Source organism: Pleuronectes platessa, chromosome 14, assembly GCF_947347685.1.
Source record: "Pleuronectes platessa chromosome 14, fPlePla1.1, whole genome shotgun sequence".
Taxonomy (NCBI): Eukaryota; Metazoa; Chordata; class Actinopteri; order Pleuronectiformes; family Pleuronectidae; genus Pleuronectes; species Pleuronectes platessa.
Window position 1 is genome coordinate 14,282,946 of NC_070639.1, and position 21,380 is coordinate 14,304,325.

Genomic DNA, 21,380 nt, shown 5'->3' on the forward strand with positions numbered 1-21,380 from the left:
TAAAGACATTAGCGGGCATAGTTTGAGTAATCTAAACCATATGCTTAAGTTCAGATTCGGTTTACATAAGAAACCCACGATCCACACACTACATAACAAACATGTGGCCGGCTATTGGAGGAGTAATTTTCGGCCACATCTTAAAGGAGTTGATAATAAGGGGAGGAGGCAGAAAGGTCTTTTCTCCAAGGCTGTGATGTCTGAGGATCCGACAAAGCACAGAGGAGTTTCTTTTCCATTAAAAATCTCATCTCCAGATTTAACAGGGTGCCATTATGGCCCGGACCTTTCCTGACGGAGCTGCTGACGAATAAGCGATTGCAGTCTTTAACAAGCATGAAAAGGTCGCAGCCACAGAAGTGTCCGGCCTGTGACCCTTGAAGGACGATGCTGAGAGATGAGATGTGCTCTCACTCATATCACACGTTGGATGCAAAATGCTGAATTAGAATCTTTTGACAAGGATATCAATTAGAACATAATTAACGATCATATATGTCGGACAATGACATGGCTGGGTAATAAAACAATATCAATAAGTATTGCAATTTTAGCAATATAACAAACATGCAAGCACAGTGAGGGGGTATAACACGTAATTGATCTACCTCAGTCTTTGCTCTTTGTCAGGTCTTCATTCTCTGCTCATAAAGAAGAGCTTAAAACAACAACCTGAACCTTCTGTTTTTAAACTAAGAAGAATTAATAATTTGAAATGATCATGATATGAATTTATCGCCCATCACAGCTACAAAATCATCGGCAACTCTCAGTTTCTAAACTCTATAAACAACCATGACAGGAGAAGATTCAGATACAGAGAAGGAAAAATCTGAGGAAATATCAACCAACCTTGAGCAGAATTGAAAAATAGCAAGTGGTATTGGATTGTCTTCCTTGAAAAAAATATGTCTCATTGTTGTCCTAAGTTCAATATGGGTTACTTCTAGTGGGACATGGAGGATCTTTTTATTTTGCTCTTATGTGTCAGTAACTCCAAAATCACAAAGTGCAATGGGTTTTGTCCTTATTTTCTATTTGTGTATTTGTATACTGGTCTCTCTATATATATATATATAGATATATGTATTTTCTTGCCAACTCCCGACAAATTGACATCTGGTATTTTATACTATTGTTCATTAACATGCTCTGCCCCTTAAATAAACAAATAAACAAATAAGATAAAAGGTTTGGACAAGTGCTTATTACGTGTAACTGCAACATGTGAATATCTAACAAATAACAACACAGATAAGTATTGAAAGGTGACAGAATAGCCTATGGGATATGATGTTCATATGATTGGTCCATTAAAAGCATTGTTTCAGCTTGCAGCCACAATATCTCCAAAAGTACTTCAAGTACAACCTACTCAATCACTAGCTGAAAACACGAGCTGCTCTCCTTTAATGCCCTGTAAATATATGTGTACATTTGTGTCTACGAACATGCGTAAACTGAATAGGGAGACAAGCAAGAAAACAGAAGGTACCAGGGGAGATTGGCCAAGGAAGAAAACAGTGAGACAATATCAAGGGTAAAGCGGCAAGAGAAGCTGCGACTGCCAAGGACGCTTGGACCAGCATTCAGCGTTGGACTCAGGAATCCACGAGCGGCAAACAATCAATCAGTACGCACAGACCTACACCAAACAATCGGATAACTATGACCAACAACTTGTTATGTCCAGTAAATTCCAATGAAAGAGGGGATTGTCCGGGGTTTACGACGTGATCAAGGAGTTTTCCCAGCATTCTTCGAGATAGACTCTTGACACTCTTCACATTTCAACTTATCAACGAGACAGTGTGTCCTCTTTGTGCAGCAGGAGGGGAGTGAAAGCAGCCCTACAACAGCCCTCTTTATGTCCCAAAATGTCATTCTTCAACTCAAAAGGGAAGTGGAACTAACAGCTCATGGTCATAGCCGGTCAGTCAGTCTTGTTTTACACCCATGTCTATCCAGACTCACATAATATATGTTGTGTAGACTTAAAAAATTGTGTATTGTTTGACTGAGATGTAAAGGAGATATCATGAAATACATTGATTTAATTTAGTTGTTGCTCTTGTTCTGTGTTAACGGATGACACGAAAACTGAGTCAAACTCCCTGTACGTGTTCACGTCATAGAGAAAATAAAGAAGTCCTGCTTACCACTATAGAGAAGTGAAGCCAAAATATGAGTCTCTACAATAGCAATCAGGGGGGTAGAGCTGCTGGAGCAAGGTCTCACAGAACCCCACCCACAGCCAATCGAGAGTAACTCTCAGCTGTCAATCATAACGTTCCAGCCTGTTTTAATTCTAAAAAACTAAAAGTTAGAGCAGACAAAGCTTCAGATGAGGATGATGCTGTAAAGAAGCAAAGATCTATACGGCCACTACAAGGTGATTTGAAGGTTGACGATAAGTGTCACCAATGCACTGTCCGACCAAATGTGAAATATTGCATTGAGGTAAAGGTGCATTTGCAGAACATCATGATGACACAGTTGACCTTTTACCTTTTGGATATAAAATGGTATCACTTGATTCTCTTATCCAAAAAGACGTGTGTGTATGAATTCTTGGGTTGTGGCCAAATACATCACATCACAGTGACCTTGACCACCAAATCCTGTCATTCTTGAGTCCAAGTGAACATTTGTGCCAAATATAGAGAAATTCCCTCGAGGCGTTCGTAGATGTTCCTAGACATGGATATTGCATCCACGAGTAAAGCAGGGACAGATGGACAATCCGACACCATAACAACTCTGGCCTTGACCGTCACTGGCATGAGGCACAAAAATAATTTATTCCAGAAAATAAATGATAGAAGAGATTGGTATTCCTAGCACCAGTTTATTCAGTGAATTTCCTATGAAGAGCATTAGGTGTCAAGCGTTTAACATTTTCACCATTACAGCCGTGAAATACAGTCGTGAGATTAGAGCCATGGTTCATTATGACCTTAACTTGTGAATGCTAATTTAAAAGTCATTTCCTATTCACAGCCGGACATATACAGTGCTGCCCTTATCCTGTCTCCTTAATGCAGTTTCTGCACTGAACCACAATGACAGGCTAGTTATCTTTTTTTAACACCATGTTTAATAGTCATGACTAATCTCACACATGCTGTTTCACAGTGGGATATGAATTATGTGTCGGCCTCCACTATAGACATGGTCCCACATTGTAAAAAACAATTATATCAAGTGTGCCAAAATGTGTACTTCCATTTAACCATTTAAATGAACAACAGAGCATTAGGTCCATATTGAAGGAGGAGACATTGAGAATAATAATGTAATGTCATAATATTATGAGAATAAAGTCATAATTGAGCAGTCATATTAGCACAAGAATAAAGTCCTAATATTGTGAGAATTGAGTCGTAATTTAATTAGATAAAAAACATAATAAAACGAGTAATAGCATAATATTAAGAAATTTATTCCACACCTTCTGGATCCAAAATCTTGATTAACAATCTCAATGTTTCTCGAAGAAACTACGAAATCCCCTAATGTTATGAAGTTGAAATATTCCCTTTTAAGTGTCCCTTCTTCTTCATCATATAGATGTGGTTTGATACACTTTTACATTATAAGAGTATCCTGAATTTCCTGACTGCCTGAGGATATATTATAACAGTTTATTCAGTATTGGTTTCTGATGCAGCGAGTGGACTGGGATCCCACTGCAGAAGGAAAAGGAGGGGGACTGCATTTGATAAGGAATCAAAGACGGTGTGTAGTGAAGTGCGGTGAAGTGGAGAACGGGATAGTACTTTTCAGTGGGTGCCCATCAGAGGAAGCTTTCAAAGAGTCCGTGCAGCATCACATGGTCTTTAAAGGCCTCAGTATGCTTCTCCGAGTCCGTTTCGGAATGACGGACGGACGGATCGGACGGACCCTTTTTGATTTATAGTTCTACGAGCCTTTTTGTTGTGAAAACAATTCACCGCCAGAACAGTAGATGGCGAGACGGAAGTCGAGCTTAGACAAGCCTACCTCATGAGATATATAGAAGAAGTCCACGCTGGTTTATTTACGTCCTCCCGGCTCCTCACACACAGTGAACGATGGCAACTAACAGAAAAAGGATGTTGATGACGCGACAGTTTTTGCTGAATAAAGTGACACCCAGCGGGTCAAAGTGCTTATGTTATCGTGTCTTAGCGCAGCGGTTCCCCGGTCTTGTTTCCAAACTGCGTTGCTAATTCAACAGCTGCAACAGCTTGAAGCTACACGGAGGCAGCTAGCTCCCCCCCCTCAGCTTCCACACACAGTCAACACGGACACCCGATACAACTACTACCAAGTGTTTGCTTCTAACCTGACGGTGTTTGAGAAACAGTGTCATGAGCCGTGGGATTAAAGTCAGCGGGTTTGTGCGCTGTTCCTACCGCAGTTAGCATGGTGGCTAGCCCGCTACCCCCGTTATCAAAGTTCGTTATAACCGTATGTGACCGTACACACATGCTGTAAGTGCTCTAACCAGCCACCGTCAGCCGGACAACGCCGCTGGCTTAACACACTTGTCACATTAATCATAGAGTCGTAGTTGTGATTTTGGTTTATTGTGATGTAGGGAATGGAACAGGAAGTTTCCATTCCGAAATGCTGGCGTTAGCGGACCAATCACAGCCAAGTGCTATCCGTGGGCTGTCCGTCATTTCGACGTATAGTTAGAAAAATGAGCACGGCACGAAAAGCTCTCCGAGGAGCCTCGGAGAGGCACGCAGAGGGCGTTCCACGTTGGAGAGGGCGGTCCTATCTGTCCGTGTCCGTCAAAACGCAGAAGCATACATTGGCCTTTACAGCTCAGGTCTCAGAGAGGCATTAATATTCCCCCAGGGCTGTCTGGTTGCTGTCAGTTCCCCAGAGGTGACTTCAGGAGAGTTCACCTCAAAGGAGCCACAACAGGCTTTGAAGGCAGTTTCTAGCCTCTTGAAAGAATTACAAAATAAACCACACTCATCAGGCAATGTAAGAGAAGACCAAGAAAGCTGCTGGTTTAACACTGAGCTCATGTCTCCTCTGACATTATTTGTAGAAACATTTCTAAGCTGATTGTGGGAAATTAGTAAATTATCAGTATTAAGATTATTAAGCAAACACTTGCCTTGAGCTCGCATTGGCCATTTATTTATTCTTTGTAACCATGAGGCTAAATGAAAAAACAGGAATCCATTAAGAAATTCTCATGTGTTTTACCAAATTACTTTCTGTCCTATTTTATGTGGTCTTTTGTGTTAATATCCTCCAAAGCTATCAGTAACCTCCAGTCTAACCCTTTGTACAGTCACTTTACTAAATGGATGTGGTGCTTGATAACCACAACAACAACAACAACACACTGCAAAGACTATATAGTGGTTTAAAGCGCTAAGCACTTCTCACATATATCCTTTAATGTGCTCAGAGGCAACACCGAAAATGCCGCTACAAAACAGAGTTAAAGAGGAGATAAGCAACATAGAGGTTATAGGGTCAGACCCCCGTTGATGAACACCGCCACCTGATCGGCTTTAACGTGCGCACAGACACACGCACACACACACGCAGACACACGCACACACACAAGGCGAAGGAGAGAGCTAAATATGGCAAGCTGGTAGCTGAAGGGGTCCTTAGAAGTTGTAGAGATTATTTTCAGGTTATCTTCTTGGGTCTAAAGCCTGGATTATAATTGTGAATAGCATAGATGAAGAGACAACTCTGTAGCCTACACAGGTGGCCTAGGCAGTTGGGTGTCTGTGTTACTCTGTTATTACACAACCAAATTCTAGTTGGTTGGTACGGTTTCTATGCTAACGTGTGTGTACTTTAAACAATGGCAACTGAAACTGAGCACAGCGTGATGGGGTTGAATTGATTTGGGCGGCAGGGGAGTGAGTTTTGTGCGATGTCTGTCTACTGAGACGTATGAATGAGACATGCTGACATGGGGCCATACTGTTGTTGCAGTCTGTGTCATCATGACATGCAGTTACATTTCTAGGGAGATGCACACCGACTCAGCATAGCCAAAGGGTACTTCCTAAGAGTTCGATGTAGGGTACGACGTAGGGTTCGACGTAGGCCATGATGCAGTGTTTTAATGGCTACGCTAATATAGATTAAGCACGTATAAAGTAGTAGTGGTATAAATTTTACATTTTAGCTCAAACAAAGAGTATCACCAGAGATGCCACCCTGCCTGAATGAGAGAAGAAAAATCTCTGGTGATGATTTACATGTTTGTTTGGTTGCTCAATTAGTGAATCATTCTCTGCACATAAAGCCAAAGCTTCCATCAAAGCAACAAAAAAAAAAAACACTTAGCTTATTTTACCACACAACCACCAGAGAGCACTTCCCATGTGGTCTAATTGCATACATACCAATTAAAGTGATACACTACTGATGGCAGCAATAAATTAATATGAATAGCGGTTTTATTATCCCTGACATGCTGACGCAGACATAAAGCAACTACACAGAGGTCACACATCCACTGTACATATCACCTCTCTACCTACCACACTGCAGCCTAGCAGCCTCCTTGTTTTAATCCATTTTTACATTATGTTTTATTCAACAGCTGCGGCCTGGTGCAGGGTTTATATTTCAGGGATGCAGTGTAGTTGTACTTAAGTATGAATGCAGGAGAGATGGGTTTATTTGAATAGTCAACAGTTGTGTTAACTTCATATTTACAGATGCAGGACAACATAATGCTTTTAATCCCTAAACAGCACAGTAACCTATTGCAGCCAGTGGAGGTCACTGTGGAGATGGAGATACCCTGGAGACTGTGGAACCATTAATTTCTATCAGCTCTAATGGCTTAAAGAGAGCTGGAAACCACAATTACTGTGTCATCAACTAAACTCTGCTCACTTCATATTGAGGGCCCTCTGGTTTTTTAAATACCTGATCTCTGACCTGAGCTGGTTTGGTGCAGGATGGGTCCACTCAGGCGACATTCCTGCAGTAAATGTCCCCTCCGTTGTGCCTTCAGAGGTCCTGTAAACTATTAGGACTGTAAAACCAAGGTGCTGCTCAACACATGTCCGGGTGCTGTGTTTCATGGTTAAGCTCTGGGCTTAGCTGATCAAAGCTGTGGCAGTCAACACCACCAGAGCTTTGCGGCTCAGGCATCCGTCACACTCCTAATTAACTCAATGTTTCCCTGTTGTCCCTTGTGAAGTTTTTTCATGAAAAAGAACAACCACTAAGTTGGGGCCTTCTTAAGTGTGATAGATTATCCAATGTGTCGGGAAACGAAGCAAAGCCACAAAATGCTTTTTGAATCTGTGAAACCACTTCCCCTCAAAAGACGTCAGTGAAGGCTGTGTGGGAGTCTGACTCGAGTAAATTGAGTGTTCCTTAAAAGTCAAAGTATATAAATGGGCATGATTCTCAAACTCTGTATGAAATGTAGCCAGTGATACAAAATAACAACTACAGATATGATTCCCCCAAACACATTCTAAAAGCACTGCATCAACTAATAACTGATTCTCTCACTCTTTTGTTGACTCCTTTCCTGACCCACACTCCTTCAAATAAAAGGTAAGGAGCATAAATAAATGTATAGCGTTTCTGAATATTTGTTTGAGTCATTAAATGTCTGTTTATCTTTCAGGAAAACCTACATTGTACATCCTCTAGTTTCACGCAGCCACAGGGCTCACTGTGTCACACTCTACCCCCCTGTGTTTTCCCCTCAGGATCTATACTGATCTCGTACAAGGCCTGTCTGGAATTAAGAGGTTTAATCTCTGTATAAAAATATTTAGTCATTTAGATGTGGTAAATATGGATAAATTGCATTTTCGTTGGGGTGGATGCATGACCGCAAACATCTGCAGGCAAATCTTTACTGAGTCAGAACACCTTTCAAGTTCTGACAATCGGCAGCAGAGATCAAAATGGCACTTAAACATTTACAACCAACATGAATTCCTTATCCTAGAATAAGAGCAAACTTGCTTGTTCATTATACTGCTATATGCCTACGAATAATGTGTTAGTTGTAAATACTGGCTCAGATTTCCAAACCATGCTTAACCACTCACTGATAATCAGTTTAGTAACTGAACATCTACATAATGGTAATAAGTCACAGGGTCGTCTCATTTTTATCCATTTTTTGCAGAGGGTGGAATAAAAGTAATTAGACCAAGAGCGGAGGCTTAAAATTGAGTTTAACACGATGTCCTTTCTTACGGCTCAACAGGGCAGAGAAAGAAAAAATGCAGCACGGCCAACGTCGTTTTCGTCACAGAGCTGAGACATTTCCTGCTGTATGTGTTTATTAACTGGGGGTGTGAACTCTCCCCCGGCGGGTTTTCACAGTTACCCCTCAGGACAGAGGAGGAGAGACTCCGGACCCTCCCCCAACCTTCTCTCCCCGGTCATCCTCCGTAGCATCCTATCTTGTCAGTCCATTTTTTCTTCTCATTCTTCAGAGCACGCCATGAGGGAATGTGCCTTTAATGAGAGTTCCCCCTTCCCCAGTCCCCAAGGCCCTTTTCACCTTCACAAACCTGAGCCTCCTCTCTCTCTTCATCTCTCTCTCCTTCTCTGTCAGTCCCTTCGTGTCTTTAAAATATATATTTTCTCTTTGGAGGAATAAAAACCACAAATCTCAAATCTCACAACACTTAAGGTGGTTATACAGATTTGTTTTGAGTGGAGGCTGAGCTAGTTTATCTCCTATATAAACTATATAAACTGCATCTGTCTATTTCATAAAATATATATACACAGTCTTCCATATCAAAAATAATTATTTAATGAAAACCCCTGAAACAAAATGGGGATTTATTTTACAAGAGATCTTAACGTGAACGACAAGTCCGAGCAAGGATCAAGCCGAAACCATCCCCCTCCCATCAACTCATCTTTACACTAAACAGATCAAAGCTGTAACCACTCTAAACAAAGGCTAGATAGCCCACAGATGAGTGCCACATGTGAGTGGGGCCACGCTGACCACTTAAAGGATTTCTCTCCTCTTTGCCAAGACTTCCAGAACACAAAGACTCAGGTTGAACCCCACAGCTGCTGACAACCACAGCCCAGGAGAGACACACAATTAAATCCAGTGTAAACACTCGCCCATTACGAGCCAGTAAAGTGTAAACACGCGGCACAGTTGTAGGGAGTTATACTTCAACACAAGGTGATCAAATACGGGGATGAAGTGACAAAAACAAATCTCTTTAACCAGTGGGATCCAGAATGGTCCATCTAACGTTGTTACTTCATCCTCCTGCCTTCATCCTCCGGTCTTCATCCTCCTGTCTTCATCCTCATGCCTTCATCCTCCTGTCTTCCCTGTGACTTTTATTTCTTTGAGAGGAACAGTTATCCAGAATAGTTTGACATGTTTCCGAGAGGAGTGAGATAAAAGCTGCTGAGGGCAACTGTCATTCCTGGAGGGATGTCAGATGCTCAAGAGTCGTACAGAAGCAACTGAACATAGACAGGAGTCCTCACGTTTACAGGTTTCTCATGGAGACAAATGAAGCTACTAATGAAATGGTGCAAAGTATAATTACAATAACCCAAATTTTAGCAGCATATTCACCCGATTTTGTACCTGGTGATCTTTTGCTGGGCCGTAGGGGCATCATGTAGGACTGTCGTGGCAGCAGAGGCGATGAGGGCAGAGACATGGACACTCCCTTGGCGAGGCTTAGCCTGAAAATGTCATCATTAGGGAGAGTGCTGCCAGGCCCCTGGGACTGGGGGGTTCCCTCCAGTGGGAATCTTCTTTGACTGTGAACATCACCTGTTGAAGAGAATCACAAGGTGGTTACAGATAGCAATAGCCAACAATAGCTGTGGCATGAGCTCATGTTCTGACATCATGACTCTACACAGTCAATTCCAGTATGCACAGACCTTCAGTAGCTCAAAACAAGCACTTACATGGGCATATTTGTTACTTTTATTGTACCAATCACAGTGCAGCGTTTTCAGGGTGGAAGGAAGTGAAGCTTTTTAACAGCAGAGTGCTTCTCTTGGACAGAGTTTTTAAAACTCTGAGAATTCTTAAACAAAGCGCTAATGTGGAATGTGAATGTAGTGTCACACATTAATAAGCACTGTGTGCACAAGGCTGAATCAGTGTTTCCGGCAGAATTAGATTGCTGCCGGTGGAGGGGAACCTGCACTGCTAAGCGCAAAACACTGCATTTCCCGATTTTTATTTGGATCTACAACAAATTAAATATGAATAAATATTAGTCCCCTAAATGTGGCTGACATTTCATCAAGATCCATGAATTATTCTCTGAGAAATCAATAGAAGTATTATTGTCAGAATGTTGAAAAAAATCTCCATCTCCCACATGGTCATGCCTCACCCCTTTGCAAAATACATCATGTTTATCTGCATTGTAAGAGGCATGTTCACATGTTTCCTTCCCACAGACCCAGTGTTTTCAGGATTCTGATTCAATATGGTTTATAAAAGAAATGGGTTAAAGCTTCAACAGGGAAAACAATGTAATACTGCAAACTGTCAGAAAGAGTCAGAGGAAAATCCATGAACACAACAAGAAATGGAGAAGTATCTTTTTTAGTCCTCACAACGATAAATGATGTTTTGAGATATGTCTTGAGATGTACAAAATTGTTTTACTATTTAAACCATGTCTTATTATAAAGGATTTCATGTAATACAGAAACCATACTTTCAAGAAAGCTTTATATTTAGACTTTGGATAAATAAAGACAACCAAACTGACCTTGAAGCGGATTCTACTGGAACAATGTACCAAATCATTTTCTTTTACTACCATCCTGAGTCTGAAGGTCAGGAACACAATTTAAAAACCCCAGAGACAAACCTTGGCCGAGCTTTATTTTGCTGCAGAACGCATCTTGGCTCAGACAGGACAGGACTCATGAGTATATACTGAATTCAACACACATGGATACCAGGTAGAAAACCTCCCATAAGGTCAGCTTTTTAAGAATCTTGATGGCAGCCCAGTTTCAAAAACCATGAAGTGTTATGCAATTTTCTACACTCATACAGTTGTTGTTTACGTATTTATGCAACAACATAACACACATAGCCGCACAGGCTTTCTGACTCATCAGCTTACACCACCGGGTTAATGGTGGATTTCAGAATTCACTACTGTGGTTCCTTAATGACGTTTCCTGTAAATGATTCAAGCAAGAAAACTAAAATATTGAAGAAGCTTCCATCGATTCCGGGACTCCAGGCTTGAGAGAAAGCCGCTTTAGTGGAATAACAATCCTTATTACTCCCCTGACATATTCATCTCAGCACAGCAACCTGCAGTGTCGAATACACTGTTTGCAATAAGGCTGTTTATTTAAGACGTCCATGAACCTTCTACTTGTGTGCTCTCACTGTAGCAGCTGGTTCATGGCCAAGACTGAGTTTCTTCCACCACACCTCTATTCACGCATACACCTGAGGGCTCCGTCCGTCTGTCTGTCTGTCTGTTACCGGCATCATTCTTCAGTCTCCACCTTGCTGAGCTGTGCATCGATGAGGAGCCGAACAGATGCCAAATATCAACTCAGTTCATGCTCCGTATCCCATAATAAATTTGTCCCACGTGAACTGAGCTGAGTGAAGTATGTTTACCAGAGTTAAAAATTCTGAGTGACGCATCCTGTCAGAAATGTCTCTCACCGCACACATGTTGCCGGTTGGCATGAAGTCAAGATCTCCGATTTAACAAACAGGGCATACTTCGACTCCAGATACAAGAATGTGTGACAAACATTACAGAATGTCATGCCAGAAAATGACGTCAGAGGTAAGTTCCTTGCTAGCAGGGGTGGGAAAAAGCAGAAAAGACCTGGATGCTAAAAAACACAGCAGCACATATTATGTATTTAAACCCAGGGTCATGGGCCAGTTAAACGTTTCTCATGCCACCGGGGCACAAGAGAAGGACATCCAATCAGCCGAGTAAACACGGCTGTGTCATTGACCACTGACTTTAAGATAACATCTAACTCACAAAGCACAGTGGCTGCCTGTTACTTTAAAGTAATTTAGGGGTAAAAAAAATCTGTTATCAGATGCTACTGAGAAATGTTAGTCATGTTCATCTTGTGCCTGTATACAGTGTTCCATGACAGAGTTGCAGCAGAAAATGTGAACAAAGCCCAACATGGAAAACCTGCACTGCCCCTGAACTCCCCTAAGACATATTCATCATGAACCTTATTTAGAACATTTTTGGAATATAAAAAATGGGAATTTTTGTACATTAGTTTGCTGCACTTTCCTGTGTAGTCAGCCAGCATAAGTTCTTCTCACATATGAGGGATGCAGCAGAAGATTGCCCAGGTCATACACATTCACAAGGAACAGGAACGTTTCCAGTACATTCAAGAAAGGGCTGGTATCTGGGTAGAGCCAGGACATGACTTCAAAATTCAGCTGAGGAAAGTATTTTTGTGTGATGCACATCCGACACACGCGTCGGCCCTTAACAACAAAACCTCTCGAACCTTTCCAAGTTGAAATCTTCATCGGTATCCTGTTCATTTATGGCTCTTTTTCATCCAGAGATAGTTGTATTCTTCCAGTTTTGCATCAGTCACGTGCTCGCCGTGAATTTTTCAGAAAATTGTATTGTGGGCTGTATTCATACGTGTGTTCAGGCAAACGTTTTACTTAGCAATGGTATCCACACAAATTCACTGAATGAGCTTCTCTGACCTGAGGAATTATCATACAAATCTAATGTAAGTCTAATACCTTTGTATCAATACTGAGCAGCTTGAGATGCCAAGAGGAAAACGCAGCATCCATGTAATGGCCAGCTACATAAAAGGTTTGCAAGGCTCCAGCTTGAGGCAGAAAACCTCACCTGTGGTTGGACCCCACCACGCTTATGGTAAACCACCAGCAGCTCTGAAACACAAGCCTTATGGTAAGTTGAGATTTCAAGCCGACTAAAGCCATGAAAGTTGGGGGTAGGTTCTTTGTTGCATCCCATGTAAAGACCACCCCCCCCCCCCCGTGTAACTACAGTAATCTCAAAACAGAAAAAAAACTGTTGAGCTGGTCAAAATGATGTACAACACAACCCATGTCCAGAAATAGAAGTTGCCTCCCGTCTTATATTGCAAGCCAGCACTTCTCTTTTACAGAGTCATTGTTCATCAAATCAAACTCACATGTTGCATGAGACGTCCCCACATTTTCCTGGTGAGATACAGTTCTCCTCACTGAAATGGTTCCCCACAGTCTCCACACATGACTTAGCACACGACTCCAAAACGACAGTACCTGGCTACTGGTTCACTCGGCGGTATCCAAGCCCTCCATGGAAAAACTGGTTTCGCTTTACTGGGAACCAATCTTGCATGGAAAGATCGTTCTGGCCACGGAGTCGTCTAACAGCAAAGTACAGTAATCTATTCTGCGGCACCAAAGTTGCCCACTCATCAAAGCCACAAATTAAAATGTATGAATTATCAACCTCAAGATAACATGTAGTACCAAACTAATAACACAGACCATACGTCAGCGAATCCGGCTAAATCATAACTGCAGATGTGGCAAACCACAGTAACGACAATAAGCTTTGGGTTCCGTGTTCAGCACTGTGCTGCCTAGCAGATTAACACAGACGCCTGTCTGCAGGAGGTTTGCAGAAATCACTAAAGAACCCGAACTGCGAGAGACAAGCTACTATTAGCATCCTGCTCCTCTCCTCGGGGGAATAAGTGTTGTTGGGATGCCGGTCAAATCAGAAACAGTGACCCATTTTCTCCCCGCCTCCGCCTCACCACGGGTGGGAGGGGGGTAGGAGCACACAAAAGGTGTCCTGTGTTTTAAAGGGTGCCTAGACAAAGAAGAATGCCAGAGCCAGGAAGCGAAAAGGTTGCAGTGACACCTTTGAATTCCCTCAGACACAGAGAAACCTGTAATTGACCCAAAGGTCACGCAGCCAAGGTCAGGACCCGCAGTGACCCTGACCTAAGTGGGAAACACTGCAGCCACACACTTCCTTAGAGGGGATGTCCAATATGGGTCCTTAGGAAATTGTGTCTGTGTGTGAGTGTGTGTTAAATATGCCGATATAGAATATTTGAGGCGGGAAGTCTTTTACATCAATGTTTCTTTTCTCATGGTTTGAAAATGGGGTAGTTAGTACCAATTGAATTAATCAGAAATGATCGATGATGTATTTTTGGACCCAAAGCAAGTCTTAACTTCCCCCGGCAACATTACTGCAGGTCACTTTAAGAATTTTAGGAAGAAAACTGCCACCAGCATCACCAGGTCTAGAAAACAGCCCATTCCAAACAGGCACTGCACTAGTTACAACAATGCATTGAAAGTATCTATACAACATGAAGATGATAAAGTCTCTACATATGGGTTTGCTAGATGCGTTACACTTGCTACCTATCTGTATTGATAATAACTGCTTTACCAATACCTGCAGCACCAGATCTCCCCTCTTGTGCCAACTGACAACTTTAACAATAAATTTACATTTTTATCACAGAATACATAGAACTCATGATTATTTGGTGAGCATGGTAACAGGGGAAACACTATAAACACACACCCACTATAAAGACTTTAATAGAGGCTAGCTCAGGCTACGTAGGGTGCACGGTGAGATAGGCTGCAGTCATAGCAGGTCGTGGCCGATACAGGTTTCAGCCATACTGCATGCTAAAGAGATTATGGCAAAGTTGTAATTTTGGTAGTTGGTTCTGAAAACATGAGGCGCCACATAAAAGTCGGTCGTCCAAGTGCTGGTGAATCAGCTGCAGCGTGTCACGGTGACTGCGCTGCCATCTGACCGATACTATATAACGCAGAGGGACACAAGTACAGAAACTCACCCAGCGCTATTTTAGTTACTTTCCTAAACCCTGGATTCGGGCAAGGCCTGCAATTTCAGACCCTGCTGTGGTCAAGGAAATCAACCCTTTCTAATTATACATTGCTGCCCTGAGATGATGTAAAAATGATTACAGTCTCTTTCCTCCTCATCAAAGTGAAGGGCCAGAGCCCACGAGCATGTGCCCAGCCCATGAAAACAGTTCAATATTATTTCAAGACATTGATTTAGAAAAATAAACATTAAAGCACAAATCAATTATTTGAGTAGGTCAAGCCTAAATGTGTATCCAAACCAATGTTCCAATGCAGTAATGTCCTAAAGATAGAAACTTAACTCTGCATTAAAACTAAAGGAAATGGAAATAAATCTTGACTGTATTCTGATGAGAGTATCTTCATTGCCACAGCGATATTTGCATTGTGATTACGGTCAGAAATGAATAGGGGTCCTGCGCAGCCTTTACCGAAGGGACAAGGTAAAGAGTTCAACCCTGTCAAATAAAAGTCAGCCGAAACAAATTAAAAAATATTTCCCGTTTCACACATGGCCAAAGCATCCTACGTTTCCCCTGCTATCATGCTACTCACTATATACACAGCTGAATGCTTTCAAATGTCTAACATGGGCATAAATCGGGATTAAACCTTTCCCCTCCAAAGTAAATCTGTGCAATGGAATGTGATCTGTTGATCCTTCTGAGGGAATGTATGGGCCCACTGAAAGATACAGGCCCCCTCCATTGTCAAGCAGAGTCGTGAATGGATCAATTAAACGATACAACCTTGATTCTTACAAAACCTTAATAGACCACAAAAAACTGCAGAGTACCAAGTAACGTGGACACATATGAAAGATTGCCACAGGAGATTGTGTTGGTCAGATGCCTTCACAGCAACAGAAATGGCTCTGCATTATTCAGGCGAGGGAGAGGAGCATGCAGGAGGCAGGACGTAACGTATAAATTCTGCTGCAGAGATCACGTGCTTGTTAGGCATGTCAGGGTTTGAGAGGTATTGAAAGAGGAGGGGCTGTCAGATGAGATGAGTCTTCAAAAGGCTCTTTAAGATAGAGAGGGACGCCGCTGTTGTTTGTAGGGATCAAAAAGGAGAACAGCCTGGACTGTGATTGCATTGTGTGCAGGACGACTGTCATGGAGGAGCTAAGATGCTGTGAAGGAATCTTCTATTAAACTGCCAAACTAATGGAGCACAATCCCGAAAATCATGCCACAAAAAGAATAACTGAATCAACAAAAAGGAAAAGGAACATTCAATTCAACCCATCTCTTGCCTATAGAGTAATACAGCATGTAGGAAAATGTTGATTACACAAACAAAATATTCATACAAAACAATACAATCCATATCATTCGATCCTCTCCGCTTACATATATACTGTATACAAACATACAAGCACTCACACACACATATACTCCATTAGCTTCTCACTAGTTAATTCTATGGACAGCAGAGAATGCAGAAAGGCTATAATTAATGCAGATTCTTTCAGTCAACACACAATGCACGATGACCATAGGACAATCCACCAAAGGGGCAATTCTCCCGCTAGACTGAGTGCCAATGTGGATTCCCTGTGTACTTCCGAGACCAGGGTGACAGTCTCACAAAAGCTGTCATGGTTAACACCCAAAGACCCACAGAGAGGAAAGAGAGAGCGCCAGACAACGAGGACTATGGAGTGGGGGGAGGGTCTTCACTTTGAGTCATCTGAGATGATGAAGGACAAATTAGAGCTGATATGTTAATAAGATGTAAATATGTGTGGTTCAAAATTCACCCAAAAAAACAACACAGAAAAGACTTATTAAGGTAAAGCCAAGCTACCAATCAAGGATTTTTCCCAAAAGACCATTTGAATGCCAGAAAACCTGACAACTGTAGAACACAAAATGAGGCATGAGATAAATGTTAAAGCCAATTATCTGTGATGGTTCTTGCAACACATTCAGTTTTCACTTGTATATCTTGTACCCGGTCTTCATGTCTGGTGCAGAATCAAGCATGAAGCGTATAAAAGATAACCAATATGACCTCTCTTCTTCGAAGCGTCTGATTTTCTTTCCTTCCCTCTTTTGTTTACTGTAAGTTAAGTATATTAAAACACTGCCTCCCCGTTGGCATCTTTTCTACCACGAAATGTCCATTTTGCCTGCAACAACAAAATTCCACTAACTCATGAAGTTTACAGACTGACTCTTTAGCTGGTTTGAAAGGATTACTCATCTATGCTGGTGGCCTCTAATGAGAGAGAACAACTCAAGACAGCCTCCTCACTTTTAGCTTGTAGGAACCAGGGACTGTTCCCGCAGCTCTGAAGACCCTCAGCCGAAATTCATAGGTACTTGATGATTGAAACAAATTTGCTGTTAAGCTGCTGTAGGCAAGGCAAGATGGCAAAAATGTTCTGACTCAAAACGCTAAGACAGATTGTATCTCATGGTTTGCGTCTGAAGTACAGCTCTGCAGTGGCCTGAGCTCTGGAATGCCTTCCCCACTGGCCCCATGAGGAAGAGAGACTCACAGGGAGTGGTGTGTGTGTGCTTGTGTGTGTGTCCTGGGGAAGAAAGAATAGAAAAGGGAGGAGGAGGAGGAGGAGGAGGAGGAGGAGGTGAAGGGCAGCACCTCACAGGCACCATGACATTTCCCATTCTTCTTCATAAATCGTCAATTTCATTTTTTATCATGCTTTTCTTTCAAGAATCCTTGCAGGGACTCAGAAGGGATACCAATTAAGGATATGACAGAGGACCATTTTCTGTGTGATAGGATGTTATTATGAATACTGATGACCTGCTTGACCAGTCAATACAGAGAAGAGAGGGTATGCTGTAATGGTGAAAAGACACAAAACTAGTTTATAATGGCCCACATTCAGTGAGTCGAAGTGGAAACTCTTTGATGGAGAGGTCTTAAAAAGCTATTAGTGTGTATTCACCATAGATGTGTATAAAAAGATGGAGAGTGCATCTCCATTTCCTCCCACTATCAAGAAATTGGAGAGTTTACGCAGTAGCGATTTGGGAATAGAGCCGGCGTATCAAAGTCCCACTGATACAGGCTCTACCAATCATGAGTTAGTATTATTTGTGAGCATGTGAGTTAGAATTTAGGTAAAACTTGAAAAATCTAAATGTGGACATTTTTTTACAGTGATGAGGAATAAAAGCTGATAGAGGTAATAATTGTGTGTGTGTGAATGGACCCTTGTAAAGAATGGCTACTGTGGGGAAATTCAACATTGCTGACGATCAGTCTTTTAAAAGTGTTTTCTTTATGTTGTTCTTCTGTTCTTTCTAATATAAACTGTCTAGACACAAGATGATGATTCGGTAACTTCCAGACCAAGACTTGATTTAAAATACAAAGCACCACAACACTGTCACTTTGCACTAGCGAGCAGTATCTCACTTCCATATTTACCTTGTGTGTAAGATGAAAGGCACAATAAAGAAGTTGAACTTAAAGCCATAAAATTGCTCACATGGGTTATACAGTACATGGGGTTAATTACAGCAATGTCCTCTACAAACCAAGGAAACAGCTGGTACAGTCAAAGCAAAGGACAGATGGATGATGGATGACCAAGTACACTTGTCCTCACCATGATCAATCATCTTAACACAGCAAACACAGCTGAGGCAACTGTGCTTCAAGGTAGAAGATTCACAATGCAGTCGGATGAGAGATGGACATGAGCCTTCACCTGCCACACATTTTCTGAATTCCAAGTCGACCTTTCTCCAATTCCTAACTGTTCCAATTCCAGTTGTTGACTCATATCTGGTATGAGTATGTACAAAGCAAACTCCCGCAGAAAAATAAAAGTGGAATTTGTCTCATGGTGCAACTGCAATATAGTCTTGGGTCGTGGGTTGCCATGGAGATCTGGTACAACAAGAGATTTGGACCACCATTAGCACAGATCATTAGGCAGAGCTCCTTCTGGGGGCCAGGTGAGGTCATGAGAAAACCACCAACTCCTGGACAACAGCCTCTTCAGTCATTTTAAATGGACGGTATATTGCACAAAGGCTCTCCGTCCAATCCCTCCAAAGAGCCTAATCCCATAAGCAAACATGGCCAGAGGCAAATCTTTGCCAAGCTTTCTGCTATCTTTAACATAAATTACATATGGTTTTGACAGGAACATCTTCAACCATTAGCACAAGATGATATGTCCGTTTGTTATTTTCAAGATTAACAATAAAGGAAAATACCCCTGACACAAAAACTCCTTCAGCGAGTTCTTAACCTCACTTTCGATGGGCTTTACTAAACTTTGCCAACTAAGTTTCAAATAAAAGAATGATCTTGAAAAACTAAATCTAAAATGTGATATAAATATGAAGAGGGAGCACTGTCCGGAAAACTGCTCCCCTTTACAATAAGCTCCATTCCCTCTTCCTTTGAGGCCTGGCACAAAGGAGCCGAGGTCATTAGTTCGGCCTGTCTCAAACCCTCCTGAGCTAAAGATGGCGAGACATTCATCTACAGAAACAATTGCAAAAAGAAAAAAAGTCTCTGTGTTCAGAAATGCAGAACAGAGAAAGACAGAGTAAAGCTGGAGAGGGGACAGAGAAAGCCCCCCCCAAATCCCAAGACTGACCAGAGGTCTCCGCAGACACCCACACAGACTTTACTGAGAGTCAGACACTGTGACAGCATGAGTCGCTGTCTGCATAGGAAGACGGCGATATGTGACAAAAATACCACCCTTAAAACCCATGGGAAAATACATAAAATAGAATAAACATTTTGTGGTTAATTGTGTACTAGAGGTGACGGGATAGTCGTCTGAATAAAGGGGGAACACTAAGTGGTCATTTAGATCACAAAGGATGGTTGAGGTGTGAAAGCAAAGTGGAAAATCGGACAGAAGGAATGTGTCAGCCCAGGAAGGTCACGCTGTAATTAGAAAAAGCTGTGGCCAGCTGACCTCTCCAACCAATGAACTGCCACGACAGACGCTATCACCGCCTTCAAAGACCATCTAAAAACACCCCGCCATGTTCACTGATAAACACGTTTTCCTCTTCTTTGAAGAAGGGGGATGAAAACACTATTTGCCCATGGATCGGGGAGGGGAGATAACGCAGGGCGATGACTGATTGCGTTTGCTGTGGTGTAGATGACATCACCCGCTGCTTCCAGGAGTCCTCGTGTATTTGTTTGGCCGCCTGCCGTTGCTGTGCACATCGCCTCCAAGGTCACACAAGCACTACGGATGCTGAGTGTGTGAGAGCCAAATTAGGGTAATGGAGAGTGATCACTGGCTGCAGTGGCAGACAGTGGGCCTCTGGGAAGCATTTCTCCAAATTCCTCCCAGCCAGAAGCCGCTGGGCAGGAAGAGGAGCGCCAGATTTGACCATCCGTTATTCCATTTAGCTATCCTCTGTGTGTTCTCTTTGGATGTCACGAAAAAATAAGCACGGGATGGAAATTATGCATCTCATCCCACCATAAAGAAAAAATGAACCAATACATGAATGAGTCATATTAACAGTTTTAAATACAGCGCAAAAACATATCATCTTAGCCACTTTTACAATTATATTGAAAATAGAAAAAAATATATCATCATATTTCTTCATTTGCCATGAAGATACATATTATTTGCCACTAGGAACAGTCATGGTAAAATGTTTTTCCCTCGCTAATATAGCAACACAATCAAATGAAATGTCTGTGGCTCAAGAGGTAGAACTGGTTGTCTACTAACTATAGGGTTGTCAGTTTCTAGTCTAGTCTCCCGTCTTCTGTGGGCCAACGTGTCCTTGGGCCAGACACTGAACCCCAAATTTCTGTAAATAAGTGATGTATGATAGATAAAGTGCTGCACAAAAATGCACTGTATGAATGTATGAGTGAATGGGTGAACAGCAAAACTGTACCGTGGTTTAACAAGACTAGAGAAGCGCTGTATAAAAACAGACTATTTACCATATATTTATCAAAACCCCAAAAACTAGAGTGTTTCTCAGTAAAGCCTACACCAAGGACCAACAGTCCCCTTGAATTCAAGTTGCACCAAATTACACACACTCTTAAATCAGTTCCCTAAATATGCATGCAAACTATCTATAAATATGTCAAGACACCCAATCACATAATCCATCCTTTGACTACTTTTGGAAATCTGATTTGGTTTAATACTGCTGACAAACAAACAAACTGACAGGGAAGAATTGAAATGAAATGGTGATTCAGCCTGATCATCATGCTCACCTACTCAAAATGTGATGTTATTTTACATTAAAGTGCAGAACATAAGGTGAAGGACTATAAAATCTGAACATGTTAAATACAAGGTGCAGAGCATACATTAGATCAATATAAATCATTACATTAAGTAGAATGAACTACCTCTTGGATTATACGTCACTTTTTATGTGATCATAAACGTCAAAGCCCTTAAAAGACTTTCTTCCTCTAAGTCATAAGTCATGTGATGTGAAAGCTAAATGTAGCCCAGGCCAGTGTTTGTTGTAAAAGTCAACCCAAACAG

General features: G+C 41.8%; 1 protein-coding gene across 1 annotated transcript in view; it reads right to left on the bottom strand.

The window, feature by feature from the left end:
• tanc1b (tetratricopeptide repeat, ankyrin repeat and coiled-coil containing 1b) overlaps positions 1 to 21,380 on the bottom strand; it is a 102,029-nt gene that overhangs the window by 61,642 nt on the left and 19,007 nt on the right. The window contains exon 3 of the mRNA XM_053440146.1: positions 9,587 to 9,778. Within this exon, the coding sequence (XP_053296121.1) occupies positions 9,587 to 9,778 (192 nt within the window). The remainder of the gene's footprint in view (positions 1 to 9,586; positions 9,779 to 21,380) is intronic.